This window comes from Saccopteryx bilineata, chromosome 1, assembly GCF_036850765.1.
Source record: "Saccopteryx bilineata isolate mSacBil1 chromosome 1, mSacBil1_pri_phased_curated, whole genome shotgun sequence".
In the NCBI taxonomy this organism is placed as follows: Eukaryota; Metazoa; Chordata; class Mammalia; order Chiroptera; family Emballonuridae; genus Saccopteryx; species Saccopteryx bilineata.
Genome location: NC_089490.1, coordinates 311,819,345 through 311,833,853, shown reverse-complemented (window position 1 = coordinate 311,833,853; position 14,509 = coordinate 311,819,345). Strand labels below are relative to the sequence as shown.

Sequence of the window (14,509 nt, the reverse complement as noted above, 5' to 3'; positions counted from 1 at the left end):
GGGTGGGGGAAGGGAACAAGGGGTTGTAATTGTTAACAGGCATGGGGTTTCTTTTGAGGTGATGGCTGCGAAAAATTTTGAATATACTAAAAACTAAGTTTTACACTTCGTGGTATGTGAATTAGATCTCAATGAGAAAATTTAATTCTAACTTCTTAATGTCATATGGGGTTCTACTTGTTTTGCATTCTAATTTGCTCTTTAGCTCTACATCTTGTTATTCTATCTCTCCCAGCCAAAGCGGTCCTTCAACTCTGCAAATAAATGAATGTTTTTATTTCAAGGCCACTGTATACTTTACTCACTTTGCTTGGGCAGCTTTATTTTTTCCTACCATAGCTAATGTCTACTCATTCTTCAGATCTACTGTAGCTATCATTTTCTCAGAGGATTTTTCTTTCAACCTTCTCGTTATGTACCATACTCCTAATACCAGGCACTGGATTCCCTCATACTTGCCTTTGTAGTCTATTTATCTCAGTGCTGGTATAACAGTAAATAAGTATTTAACTACTGTACACCCCAACTTAACATCATAGGTTCTACAACTTTAAGCTAATTGATTGGTTCTGTGATTTTAGGAGGTATAATAAAACTAATTTGCCTGACATGAGGTAGCACAGTGGATAAAACGACGAACTGAAATGCTGAAGTCACCAGTTCGAAACCCCAGGTTTCCCCGATCAAGGCACATATGAGAAGCAACTTTGAGTTGATGCTTCCTGCTTCTCCCCCCACCCCGCCTTTCTCTCTCTCTAAAAATCAATAAATAAAATCTTAAAGAAAAAAACCTCACCTAATTTTCCCACAGGCTAATTAATATAAACAATTAAGCTGATGATCTGGCATCCCATCAATGTTATAATGAAAAAACATCGAATGAAACAAGTTACTCGTTAGACCTGCCGTACTAAACCAATTATTTTACTTTTTCTATTTGTGATAGAGACAGAGTGAGAGAGGGACAGATAGACAGGAAGGGAGAGAGATGAGAAGCATCAATTATTCATTGTGGCACCTTAGTTGTTTATTGATTGCTTTCTCATATGTACCTTGATGGGGGGGGGGCTACAGCAGAGCTAGTGACCCCTTGCTCTAGCTAGAGACCTTGGGCTCAAGCTGAAGAACCTGGGTGGCCTCAGGGTTTCGAACCTGGGTCCTCTGCATCCCAGTCCAAGGCTCTACCCACTGCGCAAATGCCTGGTCAGGCTAAAGCAACTCTTTCAAAGGTCTTAAGGTCTATTCCACCTTTAAATTATAAAGTTCTACTCTTTTTACCTGAAACTGTATCTTTAACCAGGGCCTACAATTAAAAAAACTAATGATTGGGCCTATGAGACATTATATATTAATGTTATGAAAAGGAAAGGACAAGGAAGTTGTCATCCCATTTTAGGAAATAACCAACCTGGGATGTGGGAACTAACTCATCATTTTCTAATTATAGTTGGTAAATCAATTTTCCAACCTCTTGCTAACTAATGCAAGAAACAAACCTACAAATAAAACACCAAAGACTTTGTGCTTTGGAAAATGAAAAAGTATTTAGAAACCAGAAAAAACCTTTTTTTCTTTTTGTCTCAGATACTGCTACTCTAATATCCTCATCATTGAAAATGTGAATTCACCTCAAGTGTGAAATTAAATAGATCAAAGATAAATTATTATTTCCCTTCTTTTTATATTTTTCACAAATAACTCAATACAAAATTATAGCCATCTGAAAATAAATAATTTTTAAGAGGGCTGGCTTTCCGACATTTATATTATTTGGAGTAAGTATAACAGATGCTAATAGGATTTCATGACTATAGAAATTTAAAATGTGTTCCCTGGAACCAGGGCAATTGAGTTATTTCTTTGTTTCAAGATTTAAACTGAAAATCCCAATAAACAGTTTCATTTCATGGTAGAGCATTTCCAAAGTACTGACCACCCTAGATGTTTTCATAACCACTTGGGAGTTCTAACAGGTGGCGGTATGATATCTAATTCCTCAAAGTAGATTTGATTTTTCTCTAGACCAAGGACTCTCAAAAAGAATGAAATAGCCCCAAGGCTTCATACCTACTGTATAATAAGTGTTCATGCCCCACTTTGGTCAATCTAGAGTTCCCATTTTAGATGTATTTTGTTTTACTTTTGTCCCAGAAGTTCTAAAATAAATTGGTAATGTTTGACTACATTCATGTTCATTTATTTAATATAGCTAACCAGTCATTTGCCTACAAAAATCTTATTTATTATCAAGTACCTGATTGTGAGCATTCTAAATTACAATAATAGAGAAAATTTTGGTAAAAGTGATTCTAAATCTCAAATGTCACAATGAAAATACGTTAGACCAATTATCTCTCATTACAATAATATAAATAATTACTCTTCAACTAAAAATAGTTATTAGTTGTTTCTCATTTCTAAAAGTAACTTTAGAATAAAATAAATGTATCTATTTTGTCAACTTAGTGGCAAAGATATTCAAATATTAGGCCTGAAGTTTCCTTTTTTCTTTAGAACATTAAATTTAACAAGGTGACATTGCTTTTTTTTCTTAACCCAGTACTGTCTTCTATCTCCTTTTCAGTGGAGGTAGTAATGAGTAACAAAACAGACTGAAGGAGAAACATAACTGAAAAAGAAATGGAAGGATAAAATTGTAACTAAATCAACGGTATTCAAATTGACCTTGCAGGCCCTGGCTGGTTGGCTCAGTGGTAGAGCGTCGGCCTGGCGTGCAAGAGTCCCGGGTTCGATTCCCTGCCAGAGCACACAGGAGAGGCGCCCATCTGCTTCTCCACCCCTCCCCCTCTCCTTCTTCTCTGTCTCTCTCTTCTCCTCCCGCAGCCAAGGCTCCATTGGAGCAAGGTTGGCCCAGGCGCTGGGGATGGCTCTGTGGCCTCTGCCTCAGGCGCTAGAATGGCTTTGGTTGCAACAGAGCAATGCCCCAGATGGGCAGAGCGTTGCCCTCTGGTGGGCATGCTGGGTGGATCCTGGTCGGGCGCATGCGGGAGTCTGCCTGCCTCCCCGTTTCCAACTTCAGAAAAATAAAAATTTGACCTTGCTTCCTGTTCATAGAGGAAAAGATAAAAAAGAGGTGCCTGATGAAACCAAGAGATTGCAAATCCTCCTATCTGAAAATATCTCCTTCATATATCCTAATAATTCCCCAGAAAAATCAGTGGTTTGATGATTCTAAAAAATGTGAATAATTCACAGAAAAACTTTATTTATGATGCCCTTATATTACTAGATCCATAAATAACAAAGGCTGTGTTAATAAACAAATTATGATTAACCCTGTGAGTAGTACGAACATTCCTGTACATCCTCATGTCTCCTGACCATCCAGAGTATGATCGATTTCTTTTAAAAATGTGTAAGGCAACATTATAAAAAGGCAAATGCATGTTCTTGTTTCCATAAATTGGTTATCAAACAAACATGATTTTAAGTTAATAAAACTAACTGGAACTAATTTCATTTTTTTTTTTAAAAGATTGTTTTATAGCCATCTTTTTTTTTTAAATTTTATTAATTTTTAGAGAGGAGAGAGAGAGACAGAGAAGAGAGAGACAGAGAGAGAGAAGTGGGGAGGAGCTGGAAGCATCAACTCCCATATGTGCCTGACCAGGTGGTGGCGCAGTGGATAGAGCGTCGGACTGGGATGCGGAAGGACCCAGGTTCGAGACCCCGAGGTCGCCAGCTTGAGCGCGGGCTCATCTGGCTTGAGCAAAGAGCTCACCAGCTTGGACCCAAGGTCGCTGGCTCCAGCAGGGGGTTACTTGGTCTGCTGAAGGCCCACGGTCAAGGCACATGTGAGAAAGCAATCAATGAACAACTAAGAAGTCGCAACGCGCACAACGAGAAACTGATGATTGATGCTTCTCATCTCTCTCTGTTCCTGTCTGTCTGTCCCTGTCTATCTCTGCCTCTGTAAAAAAAAAAAAAAAAAAAAAAAAAAAAACTCCCATATGTGCCTTGACCAGGCAAGCCCAGGGTTTTGAACCGGCAACTTCAGCATTTCCAGGTTGACACTTTATCCACTGCGCCACCACAGGTCAGGCTAATTTCATTTTTTGATAAACAAACAAACACTCACTCCCATGGGTCAGCGAGTATGAAAAAAACCCACTACTCAAAAGTTAACTAGGACTGATATATACACAAATATAAGGCAAAGGTGGTAAGACACTAGGACTTATTTCATGGGAAGATAGGGGCTAGTGAAAGTATTATCAAATATGGGGAAATTATACAACATTTCAAGTCTTGAAAGATGGCTGGGGAATCGCAAAGAAGCTGATGGGAAACATATATGAAGAGTGTGTTTGGGGAACATGTCCTGTTTGGATGAAGCACAGTTGATATGACAGAACAGGCAGAGATATAACTGAAAAGACAGAATGGATAAGAATCAAAAAGGTTGTAAAGTTCAGCAATGACAATATTATAATAGATAACAATATGAATAAACAAGAATCTGAATAAACGACATAGACAAAGGGGAGTATCATGATCACAGTTACTTTTGTAAATTTCTATGTCTAGGAGATATAAAGTTGAATAGGACAGTGGCTCTTGACCTTTTTGGGATGTGGGCCAGTCCTGGTTCTGTTTGCCTTTGAATCTATTCTTCCCCCTTTCCTGTTCTGCACTGAATGACAGGAAACCGGACCCAATGCAGGCAATGTTTCCTAGGCTCCATGTCAGTTGGCTTCTGGCTCGGTTCAATAAATAGGAAGCACCAGTGTAAGAATGAAGGGTTGCTGGAGAAGCCACAATTTTTTCTTTCCATTCTTTCTCTGCCTTGGTAGAATCTCCTCTATGACTACTGTTCCCTCACCAGGCAAGTCAGCCTTCCATCTTCCGCACAGTGAACCCAGCCTCTGGGTTGCTTCATCTCTCCTTGTCCTGACTTAGTGACTTTCAGCTGTTGCTACCCCCCTTCTTCTTTGGCTCAGTTAAGCTGCTCTTCTATCACCAGCATAACCAATGCTCTCATTAAATCTCTCCATGTTAAATACTCAGATTAGGTTAAATTTTCCTGAACGAACACTGACTCATAGAGAAGGGAACAAATCTATTTAGGACTCTAAGTTCATCCATAAAACACCTCACCTGCAAATAAACCTTTACAGATAGTTTTGGGGATCCCAGAACTCTTAAAGCCTGCCCATTAATCCCAGATTAAAAATAGGGAATATGAAAAAAGATTAGTTTCTAGGAAAAAAATCTAGAGGAGAATAATGGTGATGATTAAAGAACAATGTGAATGTGAACAATGCCACAGACCTGAACACTTAAAAATCGCCAAAATGGTTAAATTTTCATGTTTTTTTAAAAAAGAAAAAGGTAAGAAAACACAGCTACAATAAAACATGGTAAATATAACAGAAGTAATGTACAATGCTGTGGGAACATTTAAGAAAGTACTAACTTTACGTGCTGGAAGAGGTTTCAGAGATTACATTTGACCTGAATCTTGAATGTAACAGTACTAAGACAGGGAGAAAAACACTCCTTTTGTTTACCCCTCCAAGAAGTTTTGTCTTCTTAAAATAATGTGAAAATGCCATGTGAAGGTTTGAACCAGAGGCCCCTCCAGGGGCCAGACTGGACTGAGGAAGGGCAGATGTGACATGGGGGGTCCCCGCCCGAAAGCCTGTGGCCCGTGTGAGGCAGGGAATGAATGGGTGAGGAAGGGCCTCCACAGTGCCAACGGGCTCCAGGACCAACAAAGTGCAGATCAGTTCCAGGAAAGGTGGCTTTCCAGGGAGGGGGCAAGCCCTGCTTCATTCGGCACTGAGGGAGTCAGGAGGGTCAAGGGAGGGAACAGAAGACATAGAAAAAATTGGAGAAACTGGAAGTGATTTGGTATGCCTGAAGCATAGGGCAGATGTTGAAAAGTTGAAAACATGCCGGATCAGTGACACAGAGCACTTTGTATAACAAACTGATAAAAAACCAAACTGGTGATCCAGAGACAATAAACAATTTGATGTATTTTGGCCTGTGCAATATTTAAAGTAATTTCAGCAAGGCAACGGCTGGCTGTAGCTGAGTAGCAAGGGCTGTTTAAGTGTAGTAGTGAGGTACAAAAAGTCAGTGTAGTATGTTGAAGAATAAAAGGTAGGTGAGGAAGTAGAGCAACTAAGTAGAATTTATTGTTCTTTGAATAAATCTGACTTGTGAAAGGGTGACAGCATTAGATAAAATGTGAGGTGGGGTATAGTAAATTAGTGTCTGCACATGTGTAAGGATAAAAATTCTAATTACGTAAACTCTAAGGGGAGAACGTACTTCTCTCTCTATTCTTAGCATTTGGCAGTGTCTGGAACATATCAGGCATTAAAAGATTTGCTGAAAGAACATTGTAAAGAAAAGGGGTCAACAATAAGAGAGGGGCTGAGCCTGACAAGGCGGTGGCACAGTGGATAGAGCGTCGGACTGGGATGCCAAGGACCCAGGTTCGAGACTCCGAGGTCGCCAGTTTGAGCGCGGACTCATCTGGTTTGAGCAAAAGCTCACCAGCTTGGACCCGAGATCTCTGGCTCGAGCAAGGGGGGTTACTCGGTCTGCTGAAGGCCCATGGTCAAGGCACATATGAGAAAGCAATCAATGAACAACTAAGGCGTCGCAACAAGAAACTGGTGATTGATGCTTCTCATCTCTCTCCATTCCTGTCTGTTCCTATCTCTCTCTCTCTCTGTCTCTGTGAAAAAAAGAAAAGAAAAAAGAGAGGGGCTGAAGATGGGAAAGGACTATTGACTAAAGAATCATGAGTGAATAAAATTGTTAAAATTTTAAGCCACTAAGTTTTGTAATTGTACATCTTTACATGTTGATAAGAACTTCAAGATGTATAATGCTAAATGAAAAAAAGCAAGAACAGTGAGTGTGGGGAGACTTAGCATATATTCTTTTGTACAACTTGAAATTTTTGGTAAGTGCACGATTGTTTCAACTTTAAGAACAGGAGGTGTAGTGCAAATGCTTTAGGCAGATTTTGTTTTGTAACAATAAATTGAATTGCAAGACCATATGAAAAATGACAAAAGTTCAAAAGAAAAGTAATGGAAGTCATACAGCTAGGACAGCTGGCAATCAAAGTAGAATGTGAATGACAAAGCTTGTTTAGGATAAGACACATCACTAGATAGAGCGCAGGACTGGGACACTGAGCACCCAGGTTCAAAACCCTGAGGTCTCCGGCTTGAGCGGGAACTCACCAGCTTGAGCGTGGGGTTGCTGGCTAAGTGTGGGATAACAGACATGACCTAATAGACGCTGGCTTGAGCAAGGGGTCACTAGCTCTGTTGTAGCCACGCCCTCCCCCGTCAAGGAACCTATGAAAAAGCAATCAATGAACTAAGCAATGAAGAATTGATGCTTCTCATCTCTCTCCCTTCTGGTCTGTCTGCCCCTCTCTCTGACTCTCTGTCAAAAAAAGAAAAAACCCCAAAACCAAACAAACAATAACTGGAGTTTTTCACACTAGCAATTACCTGAAGACATTTTTTGTTGTCACAACTGGGGGGGGGGTAAGTGCAATAGGGGTGGGGATTGGAGTCCTACTGACCTCTAATGGATAGAGGCCAGAGATGTGGCTAAACATCCCATAATGCAAAGGACAGTACCTTATAAATAATTATCTGGCCCAAAATGTCAAAAGTACCCAGCTTGAGAAACCCTTTTGAAGACTGTGGCTACTAAAGCGCATCTGGATTACCAAACTGACAAAATTCAAAAATTCTTAAGTAAACACTGCAAGGAAGAAAAAAAAAATGTATGCCAATGTTATCACAAACACTGTGAAAGTCTATCTGAATTGGTTTACATGTAAGACTCATAAAGAAAACAATTACAAGACGGTTAACTTTTTCTCACAGATGTAGATTTAGGTTAGCTGTTGATATTTGATTCTGATAAAGTGGCCAAAAGATTAGCCAAACATTAACAGAATGTGAGTTTAAACTTAAGCTACTAAAATATACAGTTTCTCCCAAAGTGAATAATGGAACCTCTACCCTCTAAATGGGTCTATCGAGAGCTCCCGCACAAACACCATTTCTTTGGACTAAGCTGGGTATTTTAACATGAAACAAGACAAGTGGGGTTTTTTTTTTAACAATAAAACAATGGTAGTAGACTGTAAATCAGAGATGAAACTTTTTCTACTTCCAGGTATGTCGACATCCCTTATACTTTCAGGATGTCGCAAAAGATCCTGAATTTGAGCTTCACGTGGCTCCCGTTCCCCGCAGCCCAATCCTCTTTATTCTTTCCGGGGACAAACAACAAGGAAACCCGCTTCCCACACAGACAATAAACCTTGACAACTGGCCCCGAGGAACTAAACCTCCGCAAATGGAGGGAAAACTAACCAGGACTAGAAAAGTCAACTGAAAGTCATTTCCCATGTGAACCTTCTTGCTAATCCAAAAAAAAAAAAAAATGAAATTGCTGCTGTCGTTTTAAAATATGCAACTGGCGACTCGAGCCTCTACCCTGGCCAACTTACTGCGGTAGGTGGAGAGAGAAGAGCACCCCGCTCGCCCCAGATTCGTAGTTCTGAAAGCGAGTTACGAGGAGGGCAGCAGGAAGGTCTTTCTACAAAGCTGGGTGGCTGGGGAAGACCTTATTTCTCCCATTTTGGTCCCAGCCCTGACAAAATTCAAAAATTCCCTGACAAGGGAAAGTGCACCCAAGGTTGAGAAACACGCAGTCCATCCGGCACGTAGACCACACTCTCCTTCCAGGGACCCCACTGAGCGTGCAGGCCCGACTCGCTCTCCGAATCCGGGCCTCAGGTGTTCCACCCCGGCTTCTCCTCAGTCCTCCCCCTCGCCACGCAGCCTCTAAGATGAGCACCCACACACAAAGGGCCTTGAATGGCCCGAGTCTCCGGCTGAAGAAGTCACTGCCGGGCTGAAGTGGTCGGCGGGGAAGCAAAACCCCAAAGCTTCCCCACCCTGGGGAAACCTTTGGCCCCAAAGGTCCTTCCGTCCAGCTTAGCGGGTCCAATATCCCTCCCTCCCCGCGTCCAAGCTTACCCAGTACCAGCCGGGCTACGTCCGAGGGTAACAACATAATCGAAGGTGCAGAAGGAACCGCAATGAGAGACAAGGCTAGGGTGGAAGCCAACGCAGCGACAGCTACTGCGCCGCATCTCCCGGTTCCAGTGGCGGCACTGAACCCGCGGCAATTTGTCCCGCCTCTTTTGCTCCATGCCAGCCAATCGCTTCCGCGGAAGAAAGGCGCCGAAATGAAACCCGCCTCCGTTCTTCTTGAAACTGTCGTCATTTCCTCCCTCATATTTGGTGGGGTAGGTTGAAAGGGGTGAGGAGGTAGGGTGCTGGCCCAGCAGCCAGAGCCAGAGGCAGAGCTGCAGGCGCAAGGGCGCACGCCATTGGTGGGCACGGCGCAGGCGCGTCCCCTCGACGTGCCCAATGTTTTGGGGAGCGAGGCCTTGGAGCGGAGAGCGAGTGCTGCTGACGCGCATGGGCAGACGGTGCCCCTGCGCCGGGTCCCCTTTACTTCTTCCTTCCGCGTCGCGCGCTGCGCTGCGCTGGCACGCCGGGTTTGAACCGGAAGCAGCAATTCTGCGTGGATAGCGGGCTTGAGCATCTGCGACCGCCGCCTGAGGCGAGAGGAGCGGCGATTTGGGTTGCAACCACCCTTAGGAGTTGACACTTTGGCTGCCGGAGTCGTCCAGCGGTAGGGGCGTCGGAGCCATACTGTTGGGGAATTCAGTTGTTTCCGAGGCGTTTCTGCCCTATCCCCCATCTCGGGCACTCCTCCAGGTCGGCCCTTTGCTGCTCTTTTCACCGCATCTATCCCGGGCTCCTGTCCTCTTCGCTCTCTCCAGCCCTTTCCGGGCTCCTAGCAGATGTAGTCACGAACCTTCTAAATGCCCTGAGTTGAACCCTCCTGCGCGTCCAGATTTAACTACATGACTTGACTAAGCACCACCCCCGCCCTTTCGGTAACTGTTTTAACCAGCATCTGTTGAAGTACGCTGTGTAAACTAGAGTCGCGTGGTTAAGACATGGGCTCTAGAATCACAGTGCCGTAGTCCCGGTTCTGGACGTCAGCTGTGTAACTTCGCTCTACTTTTTTCCTCGTGATAAGTCTTTTGCTATGGTAAACGCCGCTGCTTTTACTAGGTACAGATTTAAAAAGACTTAGAATTCAGAATAATTTGATGAGGACTAGGCTAGTAGAGCCGTGAGTGAGGTTCTGTGGAAACAGCGCAGGACAATCAATTCAGTTGCCCTGGAGGATGGCCGAGCCTTCGGCAAAATGCGTGTAAAGGTACAAAGTGTGGAAGGTTCCTAAAGCTCACAAGTAGGCTCTGGTATTGAGTGAAAGAGATTTGTGCATTTTCAGCGTGGTGGAGGCATAGGAATGGATGAGATACCCTGGGAGAACATGGCATGAGAAGTAAGGAGGCAAGGATGTTCTTCCAGGTGTGGGTGGAACAACCATCAAAACAGACTAGTGAAGCCTGACCATGTGGTGCGCAGTGGATAGAGCGTGGGCCTGGGACGCAGACGATTCAGATTCGAAACCCCACGGTCTCCATCTTGAGCACCGGCTCATCTGGCTTGAGCGCAGGGCCGCTGGCTTGACCAAGGGATCATTTGCTCTGCTGTAGCCCTCTTGTCAAGGCACATATGAGAAAGAAATCAGTGAACAACTAAGGTGCCGCAACGAAGCATTGATGCTTCTCATCTCCCTGCCTGCCTGTCCATCCCTGTCTGTCCCTCTCTCTGTCTCTGTCTGCCTCTCACGCTAAAAAAAAGAAAAAGAAAAAGAAAAAGAAAAAAAAAAAAAAGACTTGTGAAACAGAAAGGGATAATTGCTAATGGAAATCTATTGAGCGTTTGCTGTGTTCCACACACTGTTAAACATGTACATGAATCCTTACCATACCTCTTGGAGGTGGAGTGTAGTATTATTTTTCATTTTATCATTGAGGAAATTCAGGTTAAAAGATTAGCTAACTTACCCAAGGTTATACAACTTATAAATTTATAAAATAGTGGCAGCAGTCTGATCTGAGTACAAAGCCCACACTTACCACTAGAAAAGGTTGGCATGCCAAGGGCAGAATTATATCCAGGAAGATGGGGTTTGGCTTCATTGTCAACTTATGGAAAGAGATCAGCGTTGGATTTGTCAATTCAGAGACTCTTAGGAAATACGGATCATTTAGTTGCATGTTGGGAGTGGAACCTGGATAGTTTTGAATCAATGCATTAGTTAAGTTCAACTTGAACTGGTGACTTTCTTCCTGTAGCTAACTACAGTACTTTAGTTCTTCTGGTTTTCTTCCAGTTTCTCCAACACACCATGTGCTTTTCCATCCTAACACCCTTAGGCTATGCTAATCTTCCCTAAAGTGTCAGTTGTCCAGCTTGTTCTATGATAGGTACCAGTTCATTCAGATCTTGGCTTTATTGTAAACTTCTCTGAGATGTGTTCCCTACAGTTTATCAAAAATGGTGCTCTCTATTACTATATATTTCTTTCTTTTGAGCCATATACCACAATTTGAAATTATGCATTGATTTATTAGGAAGTATACTGGCTTAATGTCACTTTCCCATTAGTTATGACTCCATGAGGGTAGGATTTGTGTCTATTTGGTTTATTATAAGCCTAGACCCCCTAACATAGAACCTTGAGCACAGCAGTTGCCCAGTAAATATTGTTGCATGTATCAGTGAATGAACATCTGTTTAAGTAGATAATGCTAAACAGTTTTTGCTTTCTTGAAAGTAATTGATTTTTGAGAAATGGAAGGGGAGAAAAACAAGTTCAGAAAAGCCACAGCTTTAAAAAGAAGTTCAGAACTTCCTTTTCACGGAAGTGTCGCATGTTTAGTGAGAAGTGTGTTTTTTCACATGAATAAAATCAGTAGTATATTTAAGAATAAAGGTGCCTATTTTTGTGGTTCTTTGAATATTCTTAAGATGTTTTATTTTCCTTCTTGATTCAGTCAAGAGGAAGGACTAAGATTGAGTAGGGAAGGGGAAGAGTCCTAGATAAAATCATAAGGGATGGAAAAATAAAAATGACAATCTTGTTCTGAACAAGAATACAATCAAATGAAAAAGACTATCAAGTAAATAACATCCTATAATGGTCCACGGCAGAGTAAAGAAGGTTGTAATAGAGATGAAGGGGTCAGAACAACCAACGAATACAAATGGAGAAGAGTTAGAGCTGTCTGCCAGTGAAATAAGAGCCTTATTAGGTAGTTTGATCTCACTGTGAGTGTTTGAAGAAAGGGAAGTACATTTTTAGGAGACATATCTTCCTTTACGGGAAGACTAGACATGTTCTCTCAGTTCCTCCCACTTTTAAAAATCTGTGAGATTAAATTTGGGCAGAGAAACATACTTGATCCTGAAAAATTGAGTAGAATATATATAGATGGATGGGAAAGGACTTTTTCCATTTGTTTTCCTCTTGAGATATATATATGTGTGTGTGGATATCATAGATGTGTATGTAACAAATGAATCTTCTTGATGAAAAGGCTCAGATATACTAAAATGCTTTTCTTATAAGATTTTTTTAAAGGTTACCAAAAGAAGGTTTGACGATATCAGAAAACCTAAAAGGGGGAGGGCTCTTACAGTTTTACTAAGCATTAAGGCATAGTAAAATATAGTTGACCTTTGACATTTGCAAGGAATATCATTATAGCATATACTTTCCTTCATTTTCTTTTAAAACATGAATATAATTTTATTCCTGTTTTTACGTATTAAATAAGAACCATAAAGCCAGTTAAGGTGGAATTGCTAGGCAAGGCTTAATGGCTCTGCTAACCTCCTGCATATCAATTCCAAAGCATAAGCAATTTAAGCTTTTGGCTCAGCTATAAGTCATCACATATAAGAAAGGGCGCTTTTGAATAGTTGAGATGGTCAGTGTTAAGTCCCTATGTGTTCCTTTCCTTATTCTTTGCCTTATTCTTCCATTCATTTTTGTGTTTCAGTTTAAATATTATGTTTCTTAGAAAAGGCCCCAGAACAATAAAGTAAATTATATATTTCATATTTTTATCTTACTACTGCATGGAATGAACACATTTGGATGTTCAAGCTTTGTTGTGATATATTCTAGGAAAACTTCACTTAAGGGTGGAAATGTTAAGAAAAACCATTTTACTTTGGTCACAGTGTGCCTCTAGATCTATGTATAGTAGATCTAACTATACATACAACAATCTGAAATAATTTTATATATGTATTGTTTTTACAGATGATGTGTTTTCTGAAATTCTGAACCATGAGTCTAGCACTTAATGATCTGCTCATTTGCTGCCGTCAACTAGAACATGATAAAGCTACAGAACGAAGGGTAGTAAATTACTTAAATTTTATTTTTCCTTGGAATAAGTATGTGATTGGTAACCCATTATTATGTTTTATTCATTTTCAGAAAGAAGTTGAGAATTTTAAGCGTCTGATTCGGGATCCTGAAACTGTTCAACATTTAGATCGACATTCAGATTCCAAACAAGGGAAATATTTGAATTGGGATGCTGTTTTTAGGTATTCCATTCTAAATTTTTTTTACTGTATTTTAAAAAAATTTTATTTCTGTTGTGATTTTTTTATGGTGTGTATTTGTCTTTTTTATCTTTATCTCCTATATAACATTGTGCCTTGCATATAAAGGTGGTACTTAATATTTATCTGAAACATAATTTAAAAAATATGTTTAGCCCTGGCCGGTTGGCTCAGTGATAGAGCATCAGCCTGGCATGTGGAAGTCCAGGATTTAACTTCCAGTGAGGGCATACAAGAGAAGCGACCATCTGCTTCTCTACCCGGCCCCCTCCTCTCTCTTCCTATCCCTTGGCCATAGCTCGAATGATTCGAACAAAGTTGGCCCCAGGTGCTGAGGATGGCTCCATGGCCTCGCCTCAGGTGCTAAAATAGCTTGGTTGCTGAGCAACAGAGCAGTGACTCAGATGAGCAGAGCATTGCCTGGTAGGGGGCTTGCCAGGTGGATGTGGTTAGGCACATGTGGGAGTCTGTCTCTGCCTCCCCACTTGTCGCTTAATAATAATAATAATAATAATAAATGTTTACATATAGACAAATTTAATTTTAAATTGTTTGTTCAATACAATGTCTTAGATATATTTTACTCAAGATTAGAGAGAATTCTTTTATGTCTGTTCATAAGACTTTATTTTAAGAGAATAAATTTAAGTTATAAGAACTGCTTTATTATTATGTTGACATTTAAAAATATTTAAGTATCAAAAGTTAAATTATAATAAAGGAATTTTAGAATAATTCTATATGAATGCAGTTTAAAAATGAAATTCAGGCATTGGAAAGTTACAACTGGTTGCTGAACTGGTGGATGGGGTGGTGGTGGTGGAAACGGATAGAAGGAAGAACAGGAAACATTAACTCCCATATGTGCAAACCCAAGCCCAGGGTTTTGAAACAGCAGTCTCAGCATTCCAGATCAACAC

At 41.1% G+C, this 14,509-nt stretch overlaps 2 protein-coding genes across 3 annotated transcripts in view; one reads left to right on the top strand and one right to left on the bottom strand.

Moving 5' to 3' along the window:
• NPAT (nuclear protein, coactivator of histone transcription) overlaps window positions 1-9,627 on the bottom strand; it is a 59,660-nt gene extending 50,033 nt beyond the window's left edge. The window contains exon 1 of the mRNA XM_066247425.1: window positions 9,054-9,627. Coding sequence (XP_066103522.1) covers window positions 9,054-9,627 — 574 coding nt within the window. The remainder of the gene's footprint in view (window positions 1-9,053) is intronic.
• The window catches only part of ATM (ATM serine/threonine kinase), a 161,117-nt gene continuing 156,195 nt past the window's right edge, over window positions 9,588-14,509 (top strand). Inside the window, exons 1-3 of one of the 2 annotated variants that reach the window (XM_066247402.1) lie at window positions 9,588-9,717; window positions 13,279-13,377; window positions 13,459-13,571. In XM_066247402.1, the coding sequence (XP_066103499.1) occupies window positions 13,306-13,377; window positions 13,459-13,571 (185 nt within the window). In that variant the 5' untranslated portion in view covers window positions 9,588-9,717; window positions 13,279-13,305. Of the gene's footprint in view, window positions 9,804-13,278; window positions 13,378-13,458; window positions 13,572-14,509 lie in introns of both variants that reach the window. The other variant, XM_066247412.1, reaches the window with a different exon arrangement.